This window comes from Bombus flavifrons, chromosome 7, assembly GCF_040668555.2.
Source record: "Bombus flavifrons isolate JBK064 chromosome 7, iyBomFlav1_principal, whole genome shotgun sequence".
NCBI lineage: Eukaryota > Metazoa > Arthropoda > Insecta > Hymenoptera > Apidae > Bombus > Bombus flavifrons.
The window spans coordinates 9,392,728-9,416,287 of NC_138448.1; the positions used below are offsets into that span (position 1 = coordinate 9,392,728).

General features: G+C 34.4%; 1 protein-coding gene across 1 annotated transcript in view; it reads right to left on the reverse strand.

Annotated features, from left to right (window-relative positions):
* timeout (circadian regulator timeout) overlaps nt 1-23,560 on the reverse strand; it is a 250,148-nt gene that overhangs the window by 224,879 nt on the left and 1,709 nt on the right. The window contains exons 7-15 of the mRNA XM_069116096.1: nt 23,330-23,493; nt 21,732-21,849; nt 19,944-20,206; nt 19,312-19,444; nt 19,077-19,231; nt 17,607-17,740; nt 17,387-17,537; nt 17,203-17,283; nt 9,667-9,764 (exon numbers count right to left, since the gene is read on the reverse strand). Of these exons, the coding sequence (XP_068972197.1) occupies nt 9,667-9,764; nt 17,203-17,283; nt 17,387-17,537; nt 17,607-17,740; nt 19,077-19,231; nt 19,312-19,444; nt 19,944-20,206; nt 21,732-21,849; nt 23,330-23,493 (1,297 nt within the window). The remainder of the gene's footprint in view (nt 1-9,666; nt 9,765-17,202; nt 17,284-17,386; nt 17,538-17,606; nt 17,741-19,076; nt 19,232-19,311; nt 19,445-19,943; nt 20,207-21,731; nt 21,850-23,329; nt 23,494-23,560) is intronic.

Consider the following 23,560-nt stretch of genomic DNA (forward strand, 5'->3'; position numbering starts at 1 on the left):
AATAACGTTACAATCGCGTAAAACGGGAAACTGAGTTGAAAAGAGTCGAAAGTAGTGGATGATTATATTAGAGAACCAAAATATTAGCTAAAGGGGCAAGAGTCGGAACGGAAAGAGTCGGCTAAGTGCCGATAAAGGAGAACCTAGAATACGAAATAAGAAAAAAGAAAGCCACAAGAGCAGCACAAGGGAGTAAAAACGAAGCCGGAAACAAGAATATAGTAGGAAGGAATAGAAAGGAACCGTCGCGTTTCTTTTTGTTCTCATTAAGGAAACAAGAACTGAAAGCGAAAGAGCATAGAATGAGCCTGAAGAAAGGACGTCTTGTTCGAAAGGGAGAAACGGAAACGAAAGAATCAGCTCGGATCAAGGAACACATAAACAAAGCTACTTGATGAAAGAGCCAAATGTGAAAAAGGTGCTGGTAGAGGTTACGGTTGCCAACGGCTTGGAAATAGAGGCGAGACAAGCAAACTATGAAGTTCAACTAGAAATTCGTTACAACGAATGCGTGTTCTGACAAACTGTGCAATGTAGTCATCCCTCGGACTTCCACTAGTGTTCATAAGTATTCGGATATTTTAATTGATTTCTAGTCACAATATTTGAATGTGACCAAAATATACGAATTATGTGATTAGAAACATCACATACTATTTTTTTTTTTTTTTTTTTATAAAATCAGAAGATTATATAAATTTAAACTACCTATTAAAAGATAAACTACTTCCATATACTTTTTTCTATTTACTACGTGCACTACAACACATTTGATTTTAAATCCAAAAATGATTGTATTTATTTTTTAATGCAGCATAGAATATATGAATTTTATGAACCATGTATACAATTATAAAGATTTTGATAATTTCCTAATAATTTTTCAAGTTTATATAGTCATCTGGATGCAGGTATAAATCCAGAGGACATAAGTCAAGGGATGATGCACCTAAGATAAGAATCCATACTTGATTCGACTATTACGACGTACTCCTTGGAATTACAGTTTGTCAGAACACTCACCCACTGTAACCATAGCGTAGGAAAGATATGAATGAAAGAGAAGGCATATAAAGGCGAAATTAGAGAAAGAAACAAGGAACAAAGAAAACTAGAAGTTAGCTCGAAGGGGCTGTCGATGGAAACGGGAGAATACCATGGCTCGGATACAATATAAATGATGCCGTTTATGTCTTTGCCACCACGTACCTATGCTGGTCCAACTTCCATTTACATATCTGTATTATTCAAACACGAATGTTATTCAATTTCTACGCAACTTGCAAATACATTATTATTTTAGCCAGCGCGCGACCGTCTGCAAAACGTAAAGGTATCCACCGTATTTCCATTCACCGCACATCAGAAAGGAATAAGAAAAGTGCAAAACGGAGGAAAAACAGGAACGCCAGGGTTGAAGTACTATAGAAAGCACTTGACCTTGGACCTGGGGAAGATTTCTGTTATTTACACGAACGACTCCGGTCTCTCTTTTCTCGTTTCTCTTTCCACCAATTCTCCCTCCCCACCTCACTTTACAACTCTGACTGCGCAATTACATCGTACTTATGAAACATATTTTAATGCTGAAATAAACTTAATCCGTGCCACGTTTCCGCTCAGATATTTGTTGCTAATATTTCGCTAACCAGCGCATGATTCGTTGATTTATGCTAAAATTATGCTTGCTGCATTCCCTTCTGGAACATGGTCGTTCATTTGACACGTCATGTGCATAGTAAAATTTACAGAGTATTTTATCATCTGAAATATTTCTGTCATAATTAAGATTTCATGGAAATGTTTCCTACGAAAGTTGTATAGTTTTGGTTGGGATATTAACGCAGAGTACAAGTTCAACGTATGGTTACGACACTCATATTGTCTTAGAAAGACTTGATACGATGCAATAAAAAAAACACTTCCTTTATCTTTTTATTATAGATATAAAATGATACCAAATGGAAAAGTCATCTTGGAGGTAAATTCAATATGACTTACAATGAGAAACGTCGCTCATGATCGTTAAAAATCATATAAATAAAATTCTCTCTTTAAGTTAAAGAGAGCTGCAAAATAATTTTTTGTTAAATGTCTCTTGAGTCCGCTTCATTCCCTTATGTAGATATCGTTGCGAGTCTTGTGCCAATTGACAGGAACAAAGTCAGTCTGATAAACAAGTGAAGTATTAAAAAAGAATAAAAAGATCTCCTTCGATCCATTTCGACAAAACGAGAGAATCGTAACTTACGTACTTACAAAACTGTGCAAATTTACAGGAAACGTTTTTATAAAATTTTAAAATATTACAAAATATTATAATAAAATCAGGTTATGCACTGCATACTTTTCATGAAAATGACAGTCAATTTCGCATATTAATACGAAGCAACGAAACGTTTAGTTTAACAACAAAGGAAAAACTGTGTAAAAATATAGAACGTTTCATTACGAACCAAATATGGAGGAAAATAACCCGAAAGAACAAAAACCGGTTTCCATGTAGCGCGGTAAACGATTGTCATATAAATTATGGAAAAAGATAATTTACAATTCTGTCCCATTTATTTTCGTTGGGGTACGAAAGTTCCCTAAATCATTTCGCGCAGCGTTGTTAATTACCTGGAGGCACCTTCGTAAATATAACTGAACATCTCCCGTGGGTTAATTGACGCAACCGTTCCCAAAGGTACGTTAAAAAAATCGTTATTTCGGAGTAAACCTCTCAGCGTGGCCACGCCGAATTTTTAACATTGATTTGCATTCATAGCGAGGCGCATAGCCATTAACCGAGGCAATTTCATGGAATTTAACCTTCAATCATAACTTCATTAACTAGCTGCGGGGAGAATCGTCGCATTGCAGCTTACGTAAGGGTGAAGCACTCTCGGTGCCCCTCTTGCATACCATTTGTATAGCTTATAACAGGTTCAGATAGCGACGAGTGTGTACTGAAGCGTTGAATGTTCCCCCTACTCTCTGTGTCCCGTTTTTTAAGTGGCCGATTTGCCCCCAAACGAGCTTAAAACGAGAGCGAAAGAAAAAGGAAACGAGAGAAATCGTCATTGCTATGGAGCAAATATTGCGACACTGTTCCGGTATACGTCCTCCGTTCCCGTAAGAAGAATTTACATGAAGTGTAAAAACGTGAGAAAAGAAGCTTTAAAAAGGGAGAAAGCGAAAACAGACAGCAGAGAACCGCTGAAGTGTTTCTCAACGTGTTAATGGTTATAGATCGTTACTGAAAGAGTTATTGTGCCATCCACAGGAGAGAAATTGCCTGAAAAAGAAACATTAACATCACGATTGTCTGGCTGACACCTGAACACCGATAAATGTCGAGTGGAAAGCTTTAAACGCGTTATCTTTTCTTCACAAAACAAAAGTTATACTTCATCTAGTGTCATTATTCCAGTTAAAGCTGATATAATCTCATATCGTCGAACAGTGACAATCGCCACTCATTGAACAATCGATTCAAATATATGATTTGTAAACAATGCACGTGAAATTAATACTCATCGGTCACACTTCGATATGTTAAAGTGGCAAGTGAAATAGCTTATGAAACCTAAGAACACATAGACATTTGACATAAAAAGCTCGATACTTTCATAACTCTCGATAAGATACTTAATGTAATGAATTATTAAAATATTCAATTGCAGCAGTTTAACTTTAAAGTTATTTTATAAACAACAATCCCGATTCATGGTCAAATCTTTATATAACTTCAATTTCTGCGCTAATATTGTAAAACATTATTCCAAAGAATCATCTAAAACTATGCCAGTAGAACGTGAAACAGCTCGCAGGCATACGATTGCCGCTATTGTAAATTTAAGCCAGAGTCGGTGAATTTAATAGCGAATTGCAGATTGGTTTGTCCCATAATCTCATGGAGTAATGCAGCGAATCGCAATTTGACCAGTGGAAGGCGAACAATCCACACCGATTCTAGGTAAATTGGTGTACGGTTCGTCCTCTAGCATGTAGGAGCAACGCAACGTCAGGGTGATACAGACATGTAGACATATGGAGGTGATCAACCAACTGAGCGAGAGTGTAAATTTCCGCCTATAGTACACCTCGAGCGTTTCAAAGCGACCGGTTCGAACCGGTCATTGTTTCTTGAGCAATGTGCAGCAGAACGGGCAAACAGACACACGCCACTTGCCAGGTTAGAGATAATAAAATTTCTTTCGAGATACATTTGCATAAAGGTGCTAAAGAGCGATCGACTGGTTATTCTGCCCAACATCGTTCAACGACAGGCTGTAACGGGTGTGGATGATAGCTCATATTTTATCGAAAATGTGACAGTTCGTCGATACTGATTTCCAAAGTGAAAAAAGAAATTAAATTAACGATACCGAGCCGTCCTCATAAATAACAGGATTATAAATAAATCGGAGAGAACTTTGATAATAAATAACATTCGACAGGAGGATAAAAAGCGACGCGAACAATTACATGAAAAATTGTACGACATTTTTCACCTGGTCCTTGGGTAAATAATATTTCTGTCATGCGTCTACGAACGTTGAATGAAGAAACCGGAATATTGGAAGTACAGTAGTTTAGTCACCCCTATTTTCCACGCAATTCGGGGAGACCTTTTACGATTTTATATTTCTTCGATGCAGGGAACAAGTTTTTCGATAAACCTCTCCAGGTAAGTCTCTCGAAACCACTTTTCCAGCTCACTAACGTACCATACTGATCTCGTTTCTTAGGTGGACCATACTTTTGATGCAATCAGAGATACTCTTCCAAGTTATGATTCCTAGACTAGTGTACGTTGAAAACCGTTAACAGATTGGTCGAATCAAAAAATAATTTTACGAAGCGAAACGATGCGTACGTATTCCCAATTTCCGATTTCCTAGCATAAATTTTGTTTTTACAGAATAAAATGGACCAAGATGTATGGTACGTCAAACATACGTTCATCTTTTAATTTAAACTTCGTTTGGAATTGACAAATTAAATATGATGTAATTTATCAAATGAAATAATAATCAATATTCCACTAGTTTATTTACGTTCATAATTCGTAATTTCAATTATGCTTCTATTATCTCATTCAAGATCCCTGATAACTTTGACAGATTGAAAAATTATAGTCGCGAAATATATATTGTCAGACAGAGAAATTTACATACATCTCTTAAAAGTGAAATATCGCAACAAAGATATTAGTTCTACAAATAACACGACTTGTTACACATAAAAGGAGAGATAAAAGGATATAAAATAAAATCTTACAAAAAGGCAGATACAACGTAATATTACATAATACATTCTAGACATTAATAGAGACAAAAGTTTCGTAAATTCTGATGTAATTTCCTTTCAAGACTTTTGTCAGTTAAGAACATTAGATCTTTGTCATTTCTTTCGGAAATACTTTAATGTACCGAATAAATTCAATTATTTTATATTGACATATAAATGTACATAATTCTATAATAAAATGCATTTTTCTTTTTTTTTTAATTTCACGCTTTGAATTCTGTAACCAACTGTACTTATGCATATACATATATTGTACATGATTAATGGTATAGTACTCAGCAAATATAATAAATAATCTACGACTAAGAGATTGCTAGTAAATATTTGAGTTTGATGAAACAACAATATTGTCAACCAAATACTTCTTTGCACATTTTAGTAATTTGTCACTAAATTGTTTAATAATTAATAACAAGGTGTATATACAACTAAGATACGTACACGAAGCTATTATAACGTGGGTAAGAAAAATATTGGCATTGCCATAATGGAAATCTTTTTTCCCAAGTCTATTAAATAACGTTGCATAGTGAATGCATAAACTGAGGAGATGGTGTGCAATTCAGAATATTTGAAATAAAATTTGAATATACGAACACTTGGGTGAATGCAAAACTTTCCTGGCCTCGTTTGCACTCTATCATCATCGAAACACAATTCCTAACGTGATCAGATCGTCATTCGATGCACGTAGAAGCCCTTCCCGAAAAAGCTGTCACAAAGGTGATTTCGGAGGGATAGAAATCTGACGGACGAGGAAACAGGTAAACAAGCTTATTCTACTACATCGGCGAGAGATTGCCACCCTCTTGTACGGTTTGCATGTCTAAGAGAACCCGAGCCAAGCAGTGAAACATTACACGCGCTTCGAGCCAGTGGTGTATAAAACAAAACGTATAAAAAGGTCAGAAGATACCTTGCTGGAAGATACTAAGTTATGGAGCGTAAAACCTGGCAAGAATGAAAACAAGATGAACGGCGGACATATGGTAGGGTTCGTTCCTAGGGTACCATGTAAATTCTATCGTTGCTAGCTCCACTCTAAGGTACAGACGAGACTTTCAATTCGGTTTTCATTCATCAAACCTTCGACCTCCAGTGGGAAACTTATAGTTTCCTTATTCTGATACATCCATCAAGTATTCAGTCCAACAAGTTAGAATCGCGCGAGGGCGAGAGAAAAATTGCACTGCAGAATGTCGCATCTTCCTTGCCTGTACTGCAATACTTCACACGAAAGTAGTATTCAGTGAAACGTATATTTGGTAAATGTTACGCGAAGACCATTCCAAGGCAACATAAAGGATATGTATAAATAAAACCCTTTCGACTGGCTCCAAGATATCCGGCTCTATCGATCACCGATTATTTATAAAAAGAAAAAAACACATATCAGAGAGATTGTACGCCAAATGGCCGTCGTTTTAGAAACTTGCCGAGCAAATTCGTCGAATATATAGGTATACTTGCTTTTAAAATTTCCCTTTTCTCTTAATGAATAGAGTTAAGTATCAGTATCGGGAAAAGATTTCGTTCGAACCGATTGCTCGAATTTTACTCGCACGATATCAATCCCTTTCTGTTTATATATCCGTAATAAAATTGTAAAATGTAGCATGATCAAGAGAAAAAATTGTACACTGCCCGCAGTTATACTAGTTCCCGACTAAATTCAGATTTCCCTGACGACTAATTTTTCTCGCCGTAAGCGGAACGTTTATCTTGGTGTAAAAACAAAAAAGAAGACAGGTCTATCTCGTGAAATATACTCCGATTTTTGCAGTACATTTTATCAACGCGGAACAGACGCTCCATTATGCGCGGCAGATGCAAACGCATCAGGACACGACCAAGTCGCAAAATACAAGTACCGGTGTGCATAAAGTACAAGAGCATAGGCGAAACGAGGAACAGCAACGATCGAATCATGCGAACTCGGCGCAGAATCAGCTGATTTCGTTTCGCTCTATTGCATGAAACACACCTTGTGATTCAAATATATAATAGCAAGTTGAACGTGCCCTGTTGCTATTTCTCTTCCTGTTCCGTGCACTCGATTCATTTTTCTATTTTTTAGTCTGTGTCAAGACCAGTCAGTTCCTCTGATATATATATGCAGATCGAGATACCACCTAGCAATAACCTAACCCCTCTAAAATATTCCTGCTATATATACTTAAACGATGTAAAAAACATCGCAATTAATGCGATGAAAACGCGAATTCAAAAAAAATAGAATGAGAATTGTAACTTCGAATTAATTGCATGAAATATCTACAAACAAACGCGTGTATACAGTAAAATATACATCAAATATTGCGTAATATTTTTGAAATCATGAAAGTTCGATTAATAATGAGACAAATGTTGATATTTTAATTTTGTTCATTTATGTTGAAGAAATTTTTCACATATTCCTTAAAATAAAGTCCTATAATTGTATAACATCTACTTTCTACTAAATCTACATGCATTTATACGTCATGTAGACACCGAAAACACTGAATACGCTAACGAGGAAAGCATATGCAACAGACTACACGGTCAATGTCAATCAATTTAACTAAGCAATATGCATTACGCTCATAATACCAAAAATAAAGAATAAGCGCAAAGCGTAATCAATATTAGTTTATTCGTATTTTAAGTAAAAATTTATACGTCAAACTAACCCAAGATATAACATAGCATCCACTTTACGATCATCGTTCTCAAAAGAATAATTTTTTAATGTATCTCGTAGCAATAGCTATCTGATTTTATGTTTGAAAATTTGACAACTCCGTATTTCGCGAATCATTATACTCGTACATCTAATTCAAATATTCTTTTGTGATGATGTATTTCAATTTATTTTCATTAAGAAAGGCGGTCAACACGTCACGAAAGACACAAAGGGGAGAATCGAAATGAAAAGGCATAACATCCCATTGAAACGTTCAGAGCGGTATGGCCATTGTTGCTCCGTTAATAAACATAGATAAATACATTTCGGAAGATGGAACGTCATGAAATCTCGGTGGTTACACAACATAGTTATTCATACATAAATTAGAAGCGTGAAATGAATACCAAGGGTGTATTTAATTAAATTTGTGTCATGATGTACGTGCCAGTTATTACAACCGGTCCCGCAGGTGTTCCCCTTGAGTAAAATTACGTGTTTATAAGTTTTTCCGCTGTTAATATCTTCTTAGCACGAGTATCCAGCAGCTCGTTAATTTATTCTTACGGAAATTTAAGCGAAAGAGGGAAAAAGGAAAGGTGAGAATGAATATTTGAATCCGTCGGTTGTAGAACTATTTTATTACAAGCTCCAGGCGATTACGTTAAAATTTCAAACGCTTGAGTAAATAAATATACGGCAGTGCATGCTCGATTACGGAGAATTTTCGTACTCGGAGGATTTGCGTTAATTTCCCGTACCTATTTATCATAAAGCATCGTGTGAATGCACGCAAGAATGCACGTAACGTGCAAATGAAATAAAACGACATTTTGAACGTTGACACCAACGATAACATCGTGACATTTGACCGCAAAGAAATTTCATAAAAGGAATCAGATTTTAGTTCAATAAATTAGGTTAGTTATGAAATTTCCGCGAATTTAAATTGGCCAGCTTATTACTTTCACGTTCGAATGTAATAAGAGACTTTTCACCTTATAATCATACGCCACCAAAAGTAGCACCCACAAGTTTCTCGCGGGTCTATGTATACAGAGAATATAATTTTCTCGATAAATTCAAGTTATACAAGCAATCCCCATGGGAAGATGAGTAGAGGGTCGCGCAAAAAGTAACGGCCACTGCTTTCAAAGTACGAAGTTTTAACTTTATCTCAAGCTCCCTACCGGAGATTGCAAATATATGTATGTCGTCTCATTTCCTAGAATCTCATTAGCGCAATATTTTGCAGAATTTAATTTAAACGATATTCGAGGCGATACGGTGTTAGCCAGGAATTAAGTTTTCTTTTCGAGGATCAATTTACTACGATCGAAAATCTCATGTATATTAAGAATTTGCATCATGCTATGTGTTAAAAATTGCTGAAAATCTACAAACCGAAAAGAAAGATTACGACTAACGATGCTTTCACCTCCGTTTCAAGGTTAAAAAAATATTTTTAAATGCGTGCCGCGATGATAACAAATTTTGTTTCTAAGGTATGTATTTAGAATAATTACTGTGATATTTAAGAAAGATCTAAAATGTTCATGTTATTGACATAAAATTGACAATTTTAAGATTATTGATTTTTCGTTATCTTTTAATTATTAAACAACCAACAGATTCAAATATATTATATGGTTACATAAAACCAAACAAAAACACTTCACACCAGATGCAAAAATGTTACTCACCGCCCAAGTCTGCGAAGAAGATTTCCCGTAGCGCTAGAAACTCCTCCCCCGACGTAATATTAGCACTTCCGAAACTGTCGTTCTCGGGCCAGACTTCCCTGCGAAATGATTTTCTACATTCAGCCAAGATCCCTACCTTATTATTACAACAAGAAGCTTGGAATCGATAATTCTATCCTTTATTAAATATCATATTGCTTATGCGTATACTAAAATGCTTTAAAGGAAGACTTTTCGCGAGACCTTCAAGCATTATAAAACATTGCAACTATCTTTTAAGTAGAACGGTACTGTATTATACTGTATTATACGTACGATACACAAAGAAAATATATTTCATAGAAAATTTAGTTAATTTTCTACTACAAAAAGAAACAGATATATTGTTAAATCAATGCATGGAAGAATATACAATTTCAACTCAAATCATGAAAACGACCTTTACTAACGAGATGTAACTTTCTTCTGAATTTTAAACTAAAATACACTCCAAGAATTATCCAGGGAAATTGTAAATATGGAAAATTAAAAATATTCCATGGCTGCAAAACATCCCTGACACGGTCTTCTAACATTTATGCGAACGTGGCAAAAGAAGTAACATGTATGCGGAATGAGATTAGCGTGATTAAACAAAGCGAGACACTTAATGACGTGTTTCATTATCTTGAGTAGCATACGTAGCAAAGACACGGAAGACGAGACGATGAAAAGTAGCAAAAGGGTAAGGGAGAGATAGGAGAAGAGGTCCGAGTGGCAATCTGAATGGGTCTCGTAGAAAGCTCCCTCGAGTACGAGAACCTCACCGCGATCTACGCCAACATCCGGCTGCTTACGTCAAGTGTTCACGTCCAACCCTCTATTCTTCCATCTACCTTCGGCCATCGTCGTCGTCGGTGTACATACATGCATAACGTCCGCGAAGTGCCTGTGTTCTAAAATATCCAGAGGTAGAAGGTGGTGAAGTCAGCCCCGAGCGTGGAAAATGAATAAAAAACCGTACGAAGAAAGATTCTCAGGGAGACGATGGCACAGCTGCTTCGCAATCCACTCAAATTTCATTGAATTTATTCTCCAAGCTTACCTTAGAAAAAAAACACTATCTCATCGATGTTTTCGTTTAATGCAAATCTCAATAGAAAACGATGTTCAAAATTTTCTTTCGTTACTTGTAGATCCACTAAGGAGGAAAGGAAGCAAGAGATAGGAATTGCCATTTCAAAAGCAGGCTTGTTAAATATTTAAATATGAGTAATAAAAGGAACTGGTAAGCTTAATTTGAAGGTGAGCTACACAAAACAAAGCTACATACTGCCTTCAGTAAACAGGGTGGAGGAAATACTAATTGCTCCGCATGAAGATCGTCCTTCATAAAGCATAAGAGTCAGGAACAGAGAGAGCGAGAGAGAGAACCTGTCCGTTTTACGAAAGTTCTATTCCCTGTGAGAATCCAAAAGCATCAAGGAAAGGGGAAAGTCCTTGTACGTGACCAGAGGACAAAGCTAAAATCACGCCTTCACCTTGACGGAACACTCATGAAAAAGGGTGTAGTTAATGGCGGAAGATTCCTAACCCTGTGCTAGATGGTGGCTGGCTTTTCAGGAAGTCTTCACCTGCCTTGAATTTTCATTAAAAAACTGCTGCACGTAGAAATATTCTGAAAGGAGAGTATCATCAAAGAGAACGCTAGAGACGACGAAACGTGATTGGACAACGAAGTCGACGTTAGAAGTAGACGTGCATAGTGGCACACTACTTGCCCGATAAATATAGCTACCCTGTTTCAGAATTCCAGCTTATCATGTTATCATAATAATACCAATGAATGGTGCTATCATTATGCGAGCTTAGCCAAATCAGCATCCTCTGGGGCTTGCACTCTCCTTATTCGATTTGCTTGTTACAATATAATATAAAGAAGATAATTCTCATACAGTTAATATTAGTGGTCTTAATTTCCGTTGCGAATGATTTATTTTACCGAAAAACAATCGCATAATTATTAATATTAAATTATCTATTTAGTTACACGAACCTACATAAAAAATTATCTTTTCCGGCAACTATATTAAAAAATAGCATTGGCTATTTAAAATTGTCTTCGTCAATATCTCCACTTCTTCTACATAATACAAGGACTAATAAAGAAACACAATGTACAAGCATTAACATCTATGAACACTTTCATGTACGCATTACTAAAAACGTATTGCAAAACACATCTCATTTTCCCTACAACAAAACCTAATCCGTTTATGGAGCATGTCAAGCCGCAGGTCAGGAAAGTCTGGCTACTTTCGAGAGTGCAAAATCCCTGACTTGGAGGGAGAATCCAATAAGCGGGTAGGAAAAGGGTGAAGATGCAGAAGGAGGGAGTCGAGGAGAGAAGGGAGGTTACGTGCTGTCCCCAGGGCAGAAGAAGTGGCTCGTATGGGGTCGCTGCTGCTGGCTGTCTGAATAGAAATCCAGTACCATACAATCCCCATTATCCCCCGATTTGAAGTCCCGCGACAATGGAATCTCTCAGACGCGCCTCAACCAACCTCCCAATCCCATCGTCCGAACTACCTCCTTTGCCAGACACGGAACGAATAATTTCAACGCGTCAATTTTCGCCCTTGACACTCGAACATTCAAGACCAGGTTTATCTCTTAGTTCGAGGTCAGAATAGCACAACTTATCGGAGGTAGATTGGCTTTGTTCAATTCGAAATCGAAAAATGCTTGAAATTAAGTTATTGGAGGCTCGAATCGCTCGTAACATAATTAGAAATTGCTAAATCCCTAATTTAGAACAACAAGAAAGATGTATATAACAAACAATCGATCCAAAAATACTACAGATAGTATCATCCTATAAATCTAGACGATTATCAATAAAAAGTATATTCTGCGACTATTACATTACATTTTTAGTCAAATAAAATCGTAACAAAATTCTAAAAGTAATGATCCGGCAATGTTTTAATTTAAAAAATGCAATGCAAATTAGGTGAACATTGTAATTTCACCCATGCATCTAATTTGGCAATTTTCATTTGCTTCTAATTACAGCGGTAGAATCTACCCTTCAAACCAAAGAAAATTCCAACTTTTAAGACGCAAATAAGACCGTTGATTATTCGCCTTACTCCTCCTCGTTTAACACGAAAAGGGCTAAAAGCTACGCTTCTTCTCCTTAATTATCCTGCGACTTTGAGTTATCCAAGCCTGAACCAAAGTCAGCACACTTTGCCGGTGGCACCGATGCAGATGGTGTAAGTAGAAAATTAGAGGATTTGAGTCAGTATCTAAACGACGAGTGTATTTGCTAGGCAAACGGAACGCGATCACTGGAAACTCTCCATGCTTCTCAAGGGCAAGCTGTACCTGCGCTACGTTGATATAGGAATAAAAGGAAATTCAAAGCATTATACTGTTTACCGTAATACCACCAGATTATCAGAAATGTGTTATTAATATCTCTTATTCCGAGCCTACCTCTATATGCTACATAGTCAACAGTCTGCTGCTTCCTTTTATCCCGTTGTATGCACAAGGTCGGCATGAACCAGAAGCTTCCATTGTGTACCGGCTATGGCAAAGCTTACCCCATAAAATGGACGATGGAATATTACGAACAATCTCCTAAAGTACTACGTAGAAGTACTGCGGTGATGATACCGCCTAAAGAAAAATCTGTAGGAAGGGCTATAACTCCCTAGCTTTACGAGAAAGACCGCTCACGATGAAGCAGTTTTTTGTTTCGGCAATTTTACTCTAGTGCCTTTGAGACGTGTGTTAACTGCAACGAAAGCTCTTTAACTTGCACGAAATCTCATTCACTGAAATTAAGATACTTCTTCAACGTGTCTTGAGGTAATTTTAAGATCAGAAAGAACTGCGTAATTGAAAATCTTTTTACCTAAATATGTATTATAAAGTTAATTAGCGGGTAACTTGCCGTGAAATGCAATACACACAGGATAGATGAATATCGTATTCGACAAAAATGTTATTAATCTAGTAACTAATTGTAAAAATAGATTTATAACCGGCGTACTGTTATAAAAAAGAAACCCTTTGTACGCAACGTGAATACGAAGAACTCGTTTCCGCATCAACGAGTTCATCAACAAAAGAGGTATTAATCTAGCAATTAATTGTAAGAATAGATATAACTGACGCAGTGTTATAAAAATGAAACTCTTTGAAGGCGAAGTGAATGCAAAGAACTCATTTTCGCGTCAACGAGTTCATCTCCAAAGTATACTGCTCCCGCGAAACCATCGAAGCGGCGATTAAGGCTACCAGCCAGAAGGATCGATGGGACGGAATGGAGAAACAACTTAACGAAGGGAAAAGACTCGTGAGTATATTTAGAGGCAGAACACTTCAAAGGGACAGGGTTCAGTACCGCTTAGGACTCATTGAGATGAACCAACATGCATTGACATATTTCAAGAACGGACCATCCCTTTCAGATTTAATGCAATGTAAATATCAGTGGAAGAGTAAACACTTGCCAGCTAGCCAATTAATTGGCCCAGGCTTCTAAAGAAAACGAACGCTGAAAAAATCAAATGTTTCCATGAAACAGACCTCTCTGAATAATTTAATATAAACACTTCGATTAAATGAGCGACAGTCACTAACACGAGCTTTCAATACTGAATACATTCGATTCCTTGCATATTCGATATCTTGATCTTTAAAAGTACTACCGATATGTTGCATGAAGTTAATATGGTATATCTTCTTCCTCCATTCAACAAAAAATTCATTTAGTCAGTTGAACGAAAATAGAGGAATGCATAACTGAAATGTCTGACAAGCGGCAAGTTTAAAGCGTAAGAAATAATTATCACTAAGGGAACTAGGATCGTTTAAGTTAATTATTAATTCCCACACACAGTACATTTAGCATGTAACAACTTTAGCAAAATAAGGCTTTAGCAAACCACTTATGTGCCTATACAATATTACAGATATTCCGAACCACTCAGCTCGTGGCTGTAACATATATTTTATACTCAACCACGAAAAAGGTAGAGATTAGCAAGAAAACCGAAAACCATTTTGTTGAATACATTGGGAAACTCTCGCCTCTGGTTTACGGCATATAAATCAATGATTGGTCGACCACAGAGATGCTGTGAGTCAAATGCGAAGAAATTTCGCCGCGTGTGACCTGTCATCAACCTGAATGCTATTTTCAGCTCAGTGGCTCTTATTCATCTCTTCGCATAAATGACATTTTTGGCCCCGAGCATTGTTCATATCCACATCAAATGGAGTTAAAAAATTGCTTTTTGTATTCGCAGGTTAAGCATGAAAGACAGCAATGCAATTAAATACTTCGCGTAACTTTATCAGCTTTTCGTTCTAGCGATTTGTCTAAAATCGATAATAATTAAGCTATTTCTGTGAGTAAATTACGTAATATAAAATTGACATATAGGGAAACTCATTACTATGCAATAGTATGTACATTATGAATAAATATCGATGTGATTAATTACAGCCATGTAAATCGTAATTACATACATGTTTACATTCAATAATATTGATATAGGGTGTATCAAACCCTGTTTCACAAGATATTATTAATTATTATAAAATTATTCAGAAGAAAATTCTTAAGATAAAGAATAGAATGGTATACAAACTCTCTAGTTTTCAACAGATTTTGTTTAATATCTTAACCCATAAATTTGTTCTCTGCTTATTAACAAATATAACTAAAATTTGTAATACTATTAATAACATTATTGCTCTCAAAAAGACAACTTACACAATACAAATGAATTTTATAAGATATGATAATACATATGTATAAGATAGTTCTTAAATTCATAAAAAACAATGGCTAAAATAAGCGACTAAATTAAAGACAATTTATATCTATATATGTCATGAACATGTGCATTAAATGATGCACATCACAGCTCTTACAAAGAAAGATCAAATTTTGTTATGTCTTAATATGTATTATGCATAATATGTATCCCAGATAACACGTACACAATTTTTGTCTTTAACACAACAAACTGTCAATGTATTAAAAAGGTGTTTAAAGGCTTAAGTTGTTCCAGAGGTGATTAAAAGTTTATCTCACGGTACGACGATATCCAAGATCGTTGCATGATGTGCAATAACTAGGAACTTCTAACGCGATATGTTGGCGGAACTAACCACGCCGCCTTATATTTGTGAAATGAAATTAATCCCTTTAATGCGATTGAAGAGGTACTTCATACGCTGAAGTCAATTGAGCTATTAAAATTATGAATGTAAACACACAGTAAAAAAGGAATCAATATTAATTCTTTAACTTCTACTATTTATAATATTAACTCTAATTTGTACAAACACTGTAGTACAATATGTTGTATTAAATCTGACTCATTATACTTTATTGAAATACAATGTATTGCAAACACATTAAATACCATTATTTCATATTAAATTATTGTTCAGGCTGCAATATTTGATAGAATGTACTAAATGAATGATGAATGATGAATATACTAAAATCTCTTAAGCTAATGTTCATTCATCGATTTGTAATAAATTGCAAGAAATGAGTGATGGTCAACTGTAAATTGTCAATCAAAAGCTTTCCCACATAGGAAGGAAAGATTTCATTACAAATAAAATTTCGAACAGGTTAATTAACTCCAGGCTATGAAATAACAGTTTAAATATACTGAGATTATTTTATTTGACAAATGGAAGACGAGAAAGTTACTTTCACTAATATGCATATCGCACGCACATCAAGAAGTTACTCCCTAGAGGCAGGGCGTCATGGAAATTGATCGAATACCTTGACGCGACGGCGTGAAATAAGCCAAACTTTAATCACTTTTTTAGCACGCTCGTAGATTTTTGTGGAAAAAGATTGTATATTCGCAAGGCATACCACATACCAACAAGAAGGACGTGATAATATCGGATCTCTTTGTTAGTAAAAACATTCCTCCATATTTTGTACTACAATTTTCCTATATATATTCACTAATGATAACAGAAGTAATGAAATCTATACTACCACAAATGTTAATGCTACATTAAAGAGAGTCACCAAATTTCTTCTAAGCGTCAAATTTTAGAGACAACGTGTTAAATAATTACAATCACAGATATTTATGTCACTAATAAAACGTTAAGATTTTAATTACTATTTTTTATGTTTTCTAATTTTTTTCTATACAAAAATATATACGTAAAAATATGCAAATTGAAGTACAAGATCGATTATTATTATTATTTATTATTAATATATTAATTTTGCTTTTAAATTCATGCTTCATTCATGTTGTTCTCTATTCATAATTTCAATAATTTGAACTGATAATCATATTCAAGTAGGTATTATTTCAAACAAACGACAGTAGGAAGAATATTAATCGATAACAGTGAGACTTATTTTAACATGTCACATTCATATCAGGATCAGTTTATAAAATAAATACTAATTATTCTATGAGATGATCTTTGAAAATACGCAACAATTTTCATAGAATTACTGTTCAAAACAAATAGTGTACTTACCTTGCTGCACGAATAAGTCCAACAGCTTGCTCCAGATCCTTCGACCGTAGTAGCTTTTGGACCCTCTTCATTGCATCAACTCTGAAACCAAGGAAACAATCAACATGATATAATAAGAGTATTCTTTGCATTCAACTTCAATTTGCCAATATCGTTATAATCGAATAAAGTAACATAAACATACTTCTGATCATCTATAGGTACATCCAACGTTGCATCAAATGGTATAACTTCCGGTATCGTTCCTTCTTGCATTACAATGGATAGCTGGGGACTAACTTCGTCCCAACGTTCTTCTAAGCTTCGAACCGGAGGTTGTTCTTTCTGTACAGCTTCTATTCACGTTTGATATTAGAAAGCATGTCCTTATTTAAATTGAGAGAAAATAATATTTCGTTTCTTACTTTTTTTATTTGTTCTTTTGTGTCGTGTTGGTTTCACTTTCTGGACTATTACACTACGTTTATTTCTCCCACAATAATTGCTCAACATTTTTAAGAAGATGTGTGCTGTTGTAGTGAGATCAATCAAATATTGTCTAAAAAAAAAAATAAAAACGTTTCACTTAATACATACAGGGCTAATTAAAAATTAAATGAAATGTGAAAAATTAAAAAAAAAGAATAGAGTTTTTACAATTTATTTCATTAAAAAGAAATTACGAAGTTTTATTTATGTATTATATATACGTAGGTATATTGAATATTAAAATGTAATAATATCTACGTATCAATTTATACCTATTTATTCACCTCCTAATTATACTTGAATATTTACAGTTCAATAAGATTCTCATTCGAAACGTCGTGTCGCTTCAAATGAAACAATACCCGCCGTGAAATTAATACAGTTCTGTTGTGTGTACAGTTTGCAAGTCGTAACATCAGCAACGAAGTTTGCTGCACCCGTCAAGTCTTGTTTTCGTCAGCGTCACTAAGACGTCAAAGTAACGACGATATCGCGGTATGGTGCTCCGACCTTACATTTCCGTAGTGGAAAACCCGTCAAACTCGCGAAAAGTTGAACGGCCGTCGTCTTTTCCCATTTCGCCGGCCGGAAGGTCGATAGAAGTTGTTTATTCCAGCAAGAAGCGAAAAAGAAAAGAGGAGGACCAGACAAGAGCGAGGGGAGGACGCAATGGGAGGGGGTGCAGTCGAAAAGAAGCAAGAAAGTACGAGAAATAGCTCCCTCGTTGTTCGAGCCGATTGATTTGAAAGTGAATCAATCTGTCTGCAGTAGATAAAACTTTTAGCAAACAGTTTTTCATTTTCCACTCCTATCTACCCGATAAACAGATACCCAGAGCATGAAATAGTAAAACTAACTAAATATTTCACAAGTAAATTACATCATTAAGTTTCGCTATAGGATATTTAAAATCCCTGAGAAAACATTAAACATTTATCTTTCCGACTTAAACTAACAATTTCTGAATCTTTATATGAAAGAAAAAATTTTGAATTATTAGTTGTGTAACAAGTTTGTTCATCTTTTAATCATCTTTTAACCTTACATTTTGGAGATTATTATAACAGCATTACTTCTTTTAATAAATGTTTCCCATAATTGTATCATTTAATAACAGTAATATGTGATGAAAAAACAAATACATATTCCGAGCATTCAATAAGGGAACTGTTTATTAATATACAAATTAGATGATAAATTTTTCATGACAGAGCAGAATTCGCTCGTGTGTAATTTATGATATTAATTGAATATTGATTTTGTCAAAAATGTTTGTTAAAAATTTCATTATCTAATCAATTAAATTTTATTAAATGCAGATCTGTTTCATCTCAATGTTTGAAATACTTTTATCATTTAGCAACATTAAAATTCATGTTATGTTACAGAGAATCTTTTATACGAACCGAGACATTTTAACCTCGTCGAAACAGAGAAGGAGAGAAAGAATCGTTTCCCGATATTCCGGAACATAAAACACGTTACTCTTAATAACCTTGCTGGATTCTCTAACACCACGATCTGTACTTTGATCCATTGCCATTAGAGTGTACAGAAGTTCCTATAGTAACAAAAAGAAAAAACATATTTCGTTCCATGCATCTATCAAACGAAAACAAATATCAATACTCGGTTTCTCACCTGATACGCTTTCAATGCTAAATGTAATCTACGAGACCAAAGGGGAATTCTCTTTTTGTCAGTAATTATCATCTCGTAATAATGATCCATTTGTCTTTGTACTAAATGAAATACTTCCGTGGATATTGTTTCGCTGTTGATAAATTAGTAGAAAAAACCAAACATTACATTGCTTTTAAAGAAGGAGCAGAAATTAAGGTTAAAGATGTTTTAACTTCCGAATAATTAGAATTAGTTAATTGTAACAAAATACAACGATACACTAAAGTCTCTAATTTTTGATAAATTCCTAAAAATAAACTTTAAATAATAAGAAAAACGGCATGTGTATGTATGTACGTGTGAGATCACAAATTGCTAACATTTCTACATGCTTCGAATGATAATGAGTGTTCAACGAGCACTGGTTGGAAGGAAAATTTAAATCCCAACAATACATGTTGCTTAAAGCAGAGCACGTAAAGGCGCTTGCACTGAAAATAGCTAGAAAATGTTTCTCAAAGACAAGAATCTAAAGAGAGCGACGATGCGTAAAACGAGTTCGAAAACTATCTCTGTTTCCTTTCTTCAACGTTTATTCTCTGACAATGTACCTTCTTTTATTACGAAATAAGGAAATTCCACCGACTTACCTCACATATTTTACTTCAAACTTGTAATGGCGGTTGAACTCCATGAAAAAACGCAAAGCCCATAAGTAACAAGTTGTTTCAGATTGATTGGTTTGAGCTCCGCTGACTATACAGGATTTTGCGTATTTCATTACGGGGTTGTAAGCAGCATTCAAAAATTCTATGCAAAATTCTTTCAAAATGAGCCTCACACTCAATGCAGATGTACGTTCACCCCTTGGGTCCCACATGGGACGTTTGTTTTTCGGTTTCGACACTTTTTTCTATGTCGCATTGAAATCAAAATATACATTATTATTATTATGTATTTAAAATTATGTTACACAGATCTATATACTTATCATTATTATTAATTACATAAATATTGTACGTTTTATTCAGAATCGACAAGAAAGAATTGAAAACATGTGTATTAAATATTTGACTGTCTGAAAACAAACTTCATCACAAATGTTTTATCGTACCAGTATAATCCTTTTTAAATTGATGATAATGTAACAAATATATCTTTTTGCGCTAATACTAAATACTAAATACTGGAAAATACTGCAATAAACACTACATTTAACAATGTATTGTTCTGCATCCAATATTTTATATTACATCAATAAAGAAAGATAGACAGGGTATTCAACGCAATAAAATTGTCACCATTATTCTTTAGACGCTTTAGATAAGCTGACAAAAAATGTTCTAGATAAAAATTAATCGATACTGAATCAACGACAAGCTACAATATAAAAAGAAATCAACAAAATTTGTTATCTAGATACTTAAAAAGTGAAACGACTATTTTCAAATAGTGGAAGTGCCCCAGGTTTTACTGAACAATGCTTTTGTATTTCAGTTTGTTATCAATTAAGTACTGAACTTTTGCTCAGAACATTCTTTTTAAAATTATCAAAAGCATCTAAAAAGTCTTGGTGATTGTTACATTGTCAACATCTATTATATCCTAATCAAAATTATAGAAACAAAAAATAAATTGCCCGTTATATTAAACTTCTAACCACTCTGTTAAACTAAACTTAACATTTTGTTGTATATTTGTAACGGAAAAACTTCTTTTTAATCTAAAGTTATAATAAAATCACATTTTGTAACCTTTATTACAAAAGATTAGCGAAATAATCTATAGAATACAACTTCGTTTAATAGATGACATAGACTTTATGCCTTTCATTGTTTCTATATAACAATTTCACGAAAATGTAGAAGGGATCAGAGAAGGGAAGGGATCAAGAGAAGGAAACTGGTGGAATTCCATAAAAGATATGGCAGAAGTCACTGATCGCCTCAATTCGAGATAGCCGTCAGGCATGTGACCCAGTAGATTTATAACAGTTCATAATGAAACGAGCTACAAAAAAACAAGCTAGGAAAAGTTTGTCTTCAAATACGGATGTTCTGCGAAGGAAATGGTAATAACGATGTAAGAAGGAAAAGGATCGTTTTATAGTCGAGCGGGACACAAGACAAGAGAAAAGGAGGAGAAACGTCCGCGAAAAGAGCACTGACCTAGTTTTAAATGTTTCAGCACCATTAAGCAAGGAGCCAGTTCTAATTACGCGAGGATAGCCTTAATTAACAACCGTATTTTCATTCAAATCCACCCAGCCTTCATTCCTACTTATTCATTAATGAGAGCTACCGTTGGAAACCAAAGATTAATTGAATTGACCATTTTCTGGTTTGACGTTTATTTCCTTTATTTGGAAACAGAAACAAAAAAAGGAAATGAAAACCATAACAGAATCGTTTCATATCAATAACGGCTGCAGTAATTACCTTATCTTGGCCGAAGTTTAATGCCTCGATCTTCTGGTATGGTTTGTGACATAATAGCTGATTTTCTCCAATGGCTTTCATATTTTGCACAACGTAAGTTCCACCAAAATGTGAATGTCTAAACATATTATTAGACAATTGATGAAAAGATTGTTACGTATACCTGATTATAAGTAAAACGAAATAAATTGTTTGACATGAAAAAAGAATTTATTACTCAAAAAAAATCCATCCCCAAAAAAAAAATCCCATCAATTTTATGTATGACTTCTGAAAATCTAATCAATAGTACGGAAGACGGCTGTCACTAGCAAGTAGTTTGTTAAACGAGGAAGATGCATTTTCTTCCTCGCACATTTATTTGCGAGAGAAAATCGTCTTCGATTTCTTGTTTTTATTATTCTTGTGTAATCGGTTCATTATATCAACTACAATACGTAATTTAAGCATTAACAAAATCAGAGACTGAACTAGAAATAGTGAAAATAAATTTATTTATTGTTTATTTAAAGAAAGATGTGAATATGTGAATACTTGACAAATATTAGAAAAATTCAAGTTTCTAAAAAATTACAAATGACCATCTGAAATATTTAAATTTCATAAAATTTTTGATATCTAATTTTTACTAGTTTTGATTAAATACGTTCTAAATCAATGATACATTTTTCAATTTTGCTATTTTAAAGCTTTTATCTTTGAAATATTGAACATAAAATCCTGTTTTGGACGGTGCCATTTTGTCGCTTGTGATAGCATTGTCCATCGATTCATAGGGTGTGAGAGAAAAGATCAATCTCTCTACCTCCTTTGATTTCTTTTCAAGTTGCAAAAAGCTTTCTACGGAAAATAGGGGAACATAGCAAAAAGATGTGAATAATGCACGACACAAGAATAAAACACGTGCACTCCCCAACAAGTGGGTAAAAGCATCTATTCAAATGGTGCGTGGTCTTACTTTAAAAAGTGGGTCAGGTTTATTACATATGTAGTACTAGGAATAAATTATGTTTCTTTAACAATGTCCCTTAAGTGGTATTGATCGTCTGTTTATCCTGTTATATTCATAATATTATTCATGTTCAATTTTCTTATAAGTATGTTAAAATAACTTGTCGCCCGAGCCATGGATATTCAGCGAAATGTGTAATTAGATTTATGTATAAATAATTGTAATATGTCTATACAATTTACAATAAAACCAACCATTTACACCTTACATATAGAAACGATCACTGTTTTCAATATTTAAAATAATAAAAAAATAACGTACTATGTTCGTAAATGCTTGATTTATAATAACTTAGTTGTAAATATAATCACTTATTGTTTCGATGTATTAAATAAACTATAGACAGATTAACTAGAAGAGTATGAATATTATTATTTTCTTTGATCTAGTTCTTTAACATACTTTTTAAAACTATCTAAATACGTAAATGAAGAATAAACTATGTTTTTATTGCATAAAAATTGAAACAAACAAAAAAGTAAAAAAAAAAATATGTATATTGAGAGTATGTATAGAGAGAGAGAGAGAAAGAGAGAGAGAGAGAGAATAAAGAATAATATTAGAGAATAGAGTTAATTAAACTTACCTAGCTTCTGCATATTTTCTCACTCTTTCTATCTTTTTCTCCTTTTCTTTGAGTCGAGCTGCTAAAAGTGTTTCTTCGTCCTTTTCTTTTTCGCTAAGACTACGTTGCAAGCCGGACCTCGCTAATTCACTCGCACTTTGATCGCGAAGCATTAACGATATAATCTAATATGCAACGTATATAAGACATGAGTAATTATTAAAAGTTAAATTATTTCGGAGAAAAAATAAA